Genomic DNA, 9,629 nt, shown 5'->3' with positions numbered 1-9,629 from the left:
ATAAACAGCTTGAATTATGCACATCGTAAATGTAACGTTTTAAATTCTCCAGTAATTTGGCTTCTGGTCCTGGTACATGTTGAACCAGAATTAATTACTACGTAGTACAATTTGGCGGTTCATTAAATTATTCGTATTTACTGTTTCTTTTTCAGTACTATAGTCTCAGGGAAATACCTTTACTTCTCATCTGACGGTCAAATACTAACTTGATTCCTGCCTGGTTTGTGCTCCATTGCATCCATTCGTTGGTTCAGTCCACTGCTTTGGTTTAGTTTATTGACGGATTGAGTTTCTCTAAATTCCTCTTCTTGACCCTCAGATATCTTATTTACCTATCTTGCTCATTTCGTATTTAAAATAAATCCTATTTGCCTCTCATTTTTACACAGCAATGCTTCATATACATCACTCTATGTAGTCTTTTCTTAACAGTTACTTTCTTGCAGAGAAATATCACTGAAACATGTTACTTGTCTGGCTTTTTATATTTCTACTACCAGTTGCTTTCTTTTACAATTCATTCCATAGGAGGAATTATCTTCAGGTATTCTATATCTCCATGAACTATATTTATTATGAATGAATAAGAGTATCACCTTGGAAACCCACAACAAATCATGTTCCAGCTGCGCTTTGTAATAAATTTTTGATGTATTAGTTACGCGGTATATGGGTTTTGCGGAAATATTCTGCTCCCAATGCGACCACTTCATTATAAGAAATGTTTTTTTTTATTCCAAAAATCGTAATTCTACGACTGAAAAAGATGAGGTAAGCCTACAAGCGATAGTTCGCTGTGCTATTTCACTGCCGATTTAATTTTGGATATTAAACAACTTTAGGAGTGATAAGTTCATAAAAACCTAAAAAAAGACATTGTCAGAATATTTTAAAGAGTTTCTTAGTTTTCTTTTTCTTGCTGCCAGGTATCAAGTGCACCACAAGGATTCTAGCAATCCAAAGAAGAGTGAAATCTTAAAAAAAAAACCGAATGATGGAAACAGGTTGATGCTTTTTTGACGCCTAAATTTTAAGGATCAAAATTATCGATATGGTAAATGTTTATCAAAAAATACGAGCAAATTGGATTATTGAGTTACACGAAGTTCTAGCCATCTAAGAGAACTCAACTCTCCGATTTCGACTATTCAATTAAGAACCTTATGCATTCTCAGTTTTGCGTAGTTGTACTGCGAAATTGTTTGGAAACAACAGGTTTTCTCAGTCCAACAGCTCGTATATCCGGAAGAGAACGCGCGAAAAAGACTGTTCTGATCCTAGAATTAAAATATGCCTTATCATCAGCTGCAGCTGTGAGGTTATATCGTAAGATTGAAGTAATGTGATCTTACCAGCTAACTAAGGACTGTTTGAAGGAACATCTCGATAGCGCTCCTCTCATTCTATTGATTCATTCGTTAAGTAAGTTCTTTCTCTCTACCCGTTTGAAAGCTTCCCAAGAGGACGCTTTTTTTAATCTCAGAATAGACTCGATTTAATTTCCCTATGCTGTAGCAAAACATGGCTAGGATTCGCTGCATGAGTAACGGTTCTTTTCTGCTGAATGGTTCTGTAGTTCTTTTCGGCGAACTCGTACTCCGCAACAAACGTACTCTTCAATGCCAAAGTGGTGTGGCCGACTAGAATTTTTCAGAGTGAAAAAACCTCGTCATTTCATTCGCTAGAACTTTATGGGTATCAAGGCAAGGTTAGGTCTGCGATACACATACAACGGAACTGATTTCTTTCGAGTGACCGTTGTCCGATTTCGCGTTCTTTTCGACTTCTTTTGAGCGACTCGAAACTCGGTGTCTGCGAAGCACTATTCGTTTGGATTCGATGGAGTGCACGATTGTAGTAAATACAATCCCAACTAAGCTTGTAACAAGCAACAGACTCGTCGTAGTCTGTTTGTTTAAGCCGCTTCACCCAAACATTTGGTAGGCTTGACCTCACCGGAAACACTCCTCTTAATGTTTAGTGTAATGAGAAGAAGTTCTCCTGTTAGATACATATGTTTTTTTGAAAATCAGTATCTATCAAACGAAGCAAAACTGTCAACCTACAGATAGTTTTACTTCGCTCCTATGATCATTTTTACAAACTTTTCGAATGGAGTGAAGTAATTGTTTGTTTGCTACTCTTGAATACGTTCCTATCGTTTAATGGCGTTCCACATCACTTCAAATTCTAAAAAAAGCTCTTTCACTTCTTCTGTTACATGTGTATTTATTGCTCACGATATCCATGAGTGTGTTGTGAGTCTAACTTGTCTGGGACGCATTTGGCTTGAATTTCTCTCACTCGTCATTTATATTTAGTTCTTACTTAATCTACGTTGAATAACTCAATTCGTGAACACTGTTAATTATGTATTTAACATCTGTTTGAACTGAATTATGGATTTCCGAATGAACTGTTAATGTAGGACTACTTTCTGATGCCGGTACTTCACCATAAAATCGAACATCTCATGAAACGAGTTCTGCAATCCTCGCTTCTAATTTCGATTTGATTAAATTTTATAGAGAAATACTTGTCGAATAACTAAACGGACGAGTCCTCCCAGTGCTGCTTCACGATAAATCCGTTTGATATGCTCACCTGGATGTGAGTTGACGTGCTCTCGTAGCAAAGGCACTTGTATAACAGTACACTTTCTCTCAATCCAGACCTGCTTCACCTGAGCCCATACTCGATACATACCTTTTAACCATCGCGACAAACGGCTTATTGGGGACACGCTGCTATCCCTGAAAATTCTTGCCTAACAGATGGCTAGGTCCTGTTATAAAGTACCACTGTACCAAGTTTACGTCTGGAAAGGAACCAAGTAGTATTGGAGAGCACTGTTGGAAAAAGAAATCAGCGATGCGTTTATCGCATTTACCCTCTCATACATTGGATAATTGTTATTTATATTTGTTCCCATTGGACAGTGCTTCTTCGAGTTTACTACCACTCCCAAAGGAACTACAGCTGGTATTTGTCGTAGTTTAGTTTAAGCTACCACAAACTGATCAAATTTTGGAGAGCATCATGAGTTTGAGTGCTGTCTTTAAAGATTTTGTTCTTTGTCGACTTGAAAAGAAGTGCAAGTCTCGTCCTTCTTATGCTATGCTTTTTTTTTCTGTAGACTGGCTCGTTTCAAGTTGTTTCAAGATTTTTTCGTCGACAATTTTTATTCCATCACTTTATGCAGATTCTTTGATCTACATCATTTCTGTTATCTGAACGTGAACGGATTGTTACGTATGAGAATGTATGCCGTCTGATTGATCCATCTCACTTCGGTTGATTTGGTGATGCAGCGCTTTCTTTTCGCTGCTTCTCATAGACTCAAATCCACGCTTGTTTTCGATGAATTTGCAATTTTCAAGGTGGTGTCATCTCTCACGATCCGCGCATTTGAGCCCACGTCCAAGGTTACATAAACGAAATAGGCCGTATTTCCCAATTTATCTTTTCGCTTTCACCGCGGATATTGTGGAAGCTCTTAGCTAATGTTAAAATTATGGTAGCATTTGTTGCAGAGTTCACCACAGCAGTTCTCGCAAATCCTGGCGCCAATCAGTCGCCGCTGCTACGAGCCGATCGAGATTTGGTCTGGCGCCAGAGGGCGCGAATTGCAACTAGACACCGCAACCGTGGAGGCTTCGTTCAGCATGCGAATAGGTGATCTAAAACGTGCCGTCGAAGATGTGATACTTAGACCCGATCAAAACACGCTGAACGACATAGATAAACGCGACACTATTGCTGCTTTAGACCTTTGCCAGGTGAGTTCATTGAGCCTCTAGGTCTTCATGTCTTTCTTTTATTTTTTAAAAGGAAAGTTGATGTGGTTGTGATTCGGTGGATTTCAGCCCGAACCATCACCGCCACTGCCGACATGCACGCCATCGGCTGCTTCAATGAACGCTTGCTCATGTTCAAGTGAAACAGTGCCAGTGGATGTGCCACGTCCACCTCCTCCACTTTGCACCAGCACCAGCCTTGATACTATAGTGAGAATTGAACAGAAACTTTCTACTACTGAAAATATTATAGCACGTGTGTGTGTTTGAAGATAATGGTGTTGACGCCTCTAATTTCAGGGAAAGCCAGGTTTCAGGTTGTATAGATTTCTATACAGAGAGAGCAGTGATTATGTGCGGGAGAGTAGTGTTTATAGGAGGTAGAGGACCGAAGATTATCCATGTATGAGAATATCAAAGATCAGATTTCCCTTAGTCCCTAGTGCCAGCAGCAATTAATGAGTTATACGTATATATATATATATATATATATATATATATATACAATATATATATATATATAACGATAGGAGACGTTATTAGTTCAATATACAATGTTTCAGCGTGAGAAACCTATGCTATACATTGATTAACTCAAATTTCCTAGATCAAATTCTTAAGCAGCAGAAAAAAAGTCCTCTTTTCTTAAATAGTAATTGGCACATACGTCTGTACGTGTGCATATTTTGTTACATTCTCTAATACCTTAACGACTTTGTTTAAGTTGTCTTTCAATTCTAGGTGAACCGTCCTCAACCTCTCCCCTATCGACATTCGGCAGGAGTTTCGCGAAGACAGAGCCGTGTGCTATCCTCCTTGCAATCGAAGAGGAAGCGAAGCAACTCGTTAACGAACTATCAGAAGACGTTAGTTCTGGTTTCTTCTTGAAAATCAACCTAAATATCTAATTCACCTCAATAACATCTTCCGTAAATGATAAGTAGAACAAGAATTACTTGTTACTCAAAACTTGTAATATTTTCTTTCATTTTGCTCGAGCGTCCCAAAGGCGTCGCTTTTCACCCTACGGCCTCCATAGATAAGATGTGAACGCGAATGTTTCTATACCTGTTAATTATTCTTTGGCTCGGCTCCATCCTGGTCGAAACCTACCGCTCGCGACGTTCACGTTTCGACGATGCGAAATCGCGAAATGGAAATATAGGGCAATGAAAAATTATCGGAACCTTCCGTGACCTTTTTACATTTTTGAACGGAAAAACGGTTCAAGGAAACATCTGTGCATCTGTTTTAGCAGCTAATCCGTATTTTTTAGGCCTGGCACATCTGTCTCATTGCCACCATCAGCTCGACAAACCCCAATGCGATTTGGCGACGAGGATGCTCATAGGTCTGTTCATTTACAAGGCATCCTTTTTTGCATCCTACATTTATCCAAGTGACTCTCCAAGGGGATCCGTTTTTGTGTTGTTTTGTTTTTAGTTTGCCCTTTTTGTGGGAAGACGGACGTTATTGTCGTCCGTCCCCAAAAATATGACCGAAAATCAAAATCAGGATGAAAAATAGTCTTCACTGTAGTTTTTCGAGTGTTTTAGCAGCCTTTTCTTATTTGTAGAAGTTCTCTGGGCTCTTCCGATTCTCATTCATCAGTAGCTCGAAGCGAGGATTATTCTCAAGACTACGTAGCTGAAGAAGATGAGACTGTCATTTGTGAGTATTCATTACTGTATATTTGTCACATTTGTTTCTAGTAGTGAATTTCTTCGAAGGAAAACAACAGGTTTCTTTGCGGAAGAAAATCAAGAAAAGAAAAAAGAAAAATTAAATAAGATCTGTACAAGACTGAATATTGCAATTCATTTCCAAGCCGGCCGCAGCAGCTTAACCACCATTGGGCTCTGGAACGAAACCGCCTCGAGTACGAGATGGATTTCTGCTTGCAATCAGCATCCTACCCCAATTCTAAGGGAACGGTAGTCAGCATGAAGACGTCAACTAACTGTTGCTATTCTGATCATCTCAAGTAGTTCACAGAAAAAAAGGAAGATTAACTTTTTCTAAATGAGCCCTTCCCAGAGGTTTCATCATCTAAAATTTTCTGAACGCAAAATACCAAGTCAGTCTAACCTGAGGAGTGAGATTTCCCTACTGGTTCGCACTTGATTATCATACCAATTTTTGGAAAGTCTTTGTGTTTCTCAGTGAATTACTGCTGAAAATCAATTTTCAGCCGTAATTTTCAATTTTTAGCTTCAAGCCAAATGCGCTCAACAGCGGGATATCAAATCTCAAACTGCTGTTGTTCAGATCAAAAATTGTTCAGATCAATACACTTCACCTGAAACAGCGCTGCCACCAACCGCCCGCACAGCAACGCCTGTTAACTTTAACCCCTATTTGACGTACCGTGAGACAAGGGATGATGAAGCTATGGAGTGCGATTAACGGGTGAGTTCTATATTCTTCCGATTAGTTCAAGAAGCTTAGATGGTTTTCCAGTCCTCTTAATGTTCCTTAGTTTCCTCTTTTTTTCACCAAAAAGCGGGTATTTCAGACATCACATCGATCTTGCGATTCTCACAATCCGGTGGAACCAAGAACATAAGACGGCTACGCGTTCTGATCTACGTTAGATCATATGATTCGATTATAAGAGTAATTGTGCTAGAAAACAGTTCGTTGGTAGATTGTAATTTTGTTTCTGGAAAGTTCGTTTTTTATTTTGCTACTTTCTTATGAAGGTACCCTTTTTACTTGTTTGATTCATCACCACTACCTTAACAAGAGGTAATTATGCGGTGGTCCTACTGAAGCACTGCTGTTTTGACAAATTTTCAGCAGTCGTGCGGAAAAAGGTAGTGTTGCTTGCAGTTGGTTGTTTTCATGAATCTATCACTAAAGCTTTACTCATAATAAGCGAAGCTTTTCTCTGCGAAAGCTTTTGCAGTACTCGAATCAGCTTCTCAAAATCTTATGGATCTTCTCCAGTAGCTTTCAGAACTCAGTTTTCAATGGAAATACATATTGGCTGCGCTGTCAATGGCTCATTACCCGGTTTATTTGTTTCTCTTTTTATTTCTTATTTTGAGCTTGTAATGCTGTCCCCTTCGTTATCCAAACGAGTTCATGTTGTTTCATTTAATCAATACATTGTACATTAGAAAAATCGATGATCTTAGCCCGTATGTGTCAGGAAAACACCGGTTACATCTACTAAGGTATTCTCAATTACTTTTTCCCATTTTTTGTTATGTCTCAGTTTGCATCACTAATTTCCTTTATTTGTGCGCTGCATTTCTAGTCACTCTGAACAGTTTTCATCTTGCCGTTTCGTTCAATAAACGTTTGCATATGGTGCTGTTAACGCAAGAAGTGCAGGAACGGATTCCTTGGATTTTTCTTTGAAAAATTCTCATCCTCCATGCTCGATTATTCCTTGTCTCTGTCACTCAAATGTTAGATAATCAATGCCGCTACAGCGACACGATCTCTCATTTTAGTAGTGCAGCGGATCAAGTGGAGCACCCTCCAGAACTTGTCTGGAATGGGCATACAAACATTATGCAAAACAAATATTGTGTTCTGCTTTGTGCTACTTTGACAAGCTTGTTAAGCAAAACTAAAATAAATGACGGAGATTTGTCGTGCCCAACTCCAACAAAAGTTCTGATTTCTTAAAAATTCTTTAGTTTTAACTGATTTCCTTGAGCTGTAGCCAAGGCTACAGGCTACAGCTCAAGGAAATCAGTTAAAACTACGTTTCAACATGCCGAGATTCAAAGACAGTCGAACATGGGCAATTCTTTAGTTATCCGTAAGAAATGAAGTGGTGGATAAATAAGGGATCCAACCGATTTTTTTTCATTTTGGGTCACTCGTCAGAAAGGGAACTGAAAGGATGGCACTGATCCAAGTATGAAGAATCCTTCATCTCTCTCATATCATTCATCTCTGCGGAGAACAATCTCCATGTTTTATTAATGCGTTTGTCTTTTGGCAAATCTACAGCAGAAAAAAGGAATAAGAATTTGGATGGTGAAAGCGCCTGACCTTTACCAGGGCCTTCTTGCTATGTTAAAGCAGAAGAGTTTTATTCTAGAAAATTTTAAAACAATTCTTCAAAGGCGGGAATTCCTATCTCAGAGAACTACTGTCTTTTTAAAACTCAATTATTATGATATTAGTTTGCTTTAAGAGTTCACCACGAATTTAGTGAGAAATTCCGCCAGAAAACCTGGATAGATCTAGGTCGAAATAATTTAAAGGACATGTGATCTTCAGTGTTTGTGGTTACCAACGGCCTTTTGTTGAAGAGAATGCCTAGTTGAAGATGTTTCATTGTTGCCTTTTCACTTCTAAGAACCTGCGGAGCGCATAGAGTTCGAAGCGTGGGAGGACACGTTCTAAGCGTCACTGAAGAAAACCACAGCAATCAGAGTCCTCGGCAATGTCGCCAATCGCGACATAGTTCAGCAGCGAGACTTCTCGGAACTATGTTGTCCGGCTGCAAGAATAACCAGTAGATCAACCCTTGCCGACCGGGTTCGAACTCATAAAATTACCGCGCCACGGGTCGTAACAGGCAGAAGTATTTCTGTACGTGAGGCATTAGGCTGCAAACTCCAACTCTCGCCATCGCTGGTCTAACTTAGGAGCGTGTTTGACATGGATTTACGTATTTGTGAACTTGAAAATTTCAGCAAATGCTAGTTAACTCGTGAATATGGCATTGCATTTCTGCACTCATTTTTTTGCTGATCTATATATGACCTATCGACCTATCGAATGCCTCTTCTATCCTACTCCTACTGAGAACACCTTCCAAGTCATATATGTCAACCTTTATTTTCACTCCCTGTTACTGTACACATGCATACGTATTGTAATCTGTAGCTGTAATCAATTACTAATTTTCTGCAAGGGAGTGCAGAATTTTTCTAAAGACGAAAATATGATGACCACTAGAAGAATATATCCAAATGCAATATAAACGCCAAAAGTAAAGCATTTTCGTACATTATGGAACAAAGAGTAATCTCAGGAATGATTTTTAAGGTTCAATATACATATTTGGGAAAAATCTTAGAGTAGACCAAGTGCCCAATAGTGGGCACTTAGTGATATCCAAATGAAGAGTGCTTTCTAGAAAGTAGTGTAGAGTAGCAATTCGTAGCAGTAATTCGTCGACAGAAGATGTGGCGAAAAAACGAAAATGGTGCGCGTCCTTTCCGGAAAAACGTTATCGTCGTTACCCCAGGCATGGATTCCGGGCATGTAATTTTCAGTACTAATTTAAGACTTACTTAAAACGTTACAAACATCACAACTGAATCGCAATGTTGAATCGCACACGGAGACCTCGATTAATTCTGTTTTTTTTTATTTCGTGGAGAAAATTGGTGTTTTGTGATAAGTTTATCACTAGAACCAAACTTGGGTAGTACATGGAGATTTCCACAACGGTTTACTGCCGCATAGTGGCGTGGAGCTGACTCTGGACTGTGATATACAGTGGATGAATATTCTCTGGCTGTCTCCCAAGCTAAGAGTACCTGCCCAAGAGTAAAACACTGCTAAGATTCACCACCGTCTCAGCAAAATGTCAGAAAGCGGCTCCCTGCACTATGTAGGATAACGACAACCTGTGGTGAAAGCTAAGCTAACTATGGCAGGGCGGCTTAGGAGAAGTTTCTGCTTACCCGTCCAACATATAGTACGCTGCAAACTGGGCGCTGCCGTCTCATACGTATGCTGAGAGGCGACCAAATCTCAGGTTGCTTAGGATGTCTTTGATTCTGGACACGTGCACGACTTGCTTTGGAGACTGCCTCAGACTCTGAATGTTTTCATGCATGAAGAAACAGTAGT

At 39.4% G+C, this 9,629-nt stretch overlaps 1 protein-coding gene across 2 annotated transcripts; it reads left to right on the top strand.

The window, feature by feature from the left end:
• Positions 1–466: 466 nt before the first annotated feature.
• On the top strand, positions 467–6,394 carry RB195_012483 (uncharacterized protein; the record flags this gene model as incomplete). Of its 2 annotated transcripts, XM_064194356.1 has the most annotated exons (9): positions 467–547; positions 3,537–3,782; positions 3,870–4,010; positions 4,542–4,666; positions 5,077–5,151; positions 5,377–5,471; positions 6,085–6,140; positions 6,190–6,209; positions 6,316–6,394. In XM_064194356.1, 9 exons carry the CDS (start codon positions 467–469, stop codon positions 6,392–6,394), a joined length of 918 nt encoding a protein of 305 aa, XP_064051938.1. The 2 variants fall into 2 exon arrangements, with proteins under 2 accessions (XP_064051938.1, XP_064051939.1); XM_064194355.1 differs by lacking the exon at positions 6,316–6,394 and having other exon boundaries at positions 6,085–6,206.
• Positions 6,395–9,629: the final 3,235 nt, after the last annotated feature.

This window comes from Necator americanus, chromosome III (genome assembly GCF_031761385.1).
Source record: "Necator americanus strain Aroian chromosome III, whole genome shotgun sequence".
Lineage (NCBI taxonomy): Eukaryota > Metazoa > Nematoda > Chromadorea > Rhabditida > Ancylostomatidae > Necator > Necator americanus.
The sequence above is the reverse complement of the archived record's forward strand: the minus strand, read 5'-3'. Positions and strand labels throughout refer to the sequence as shown.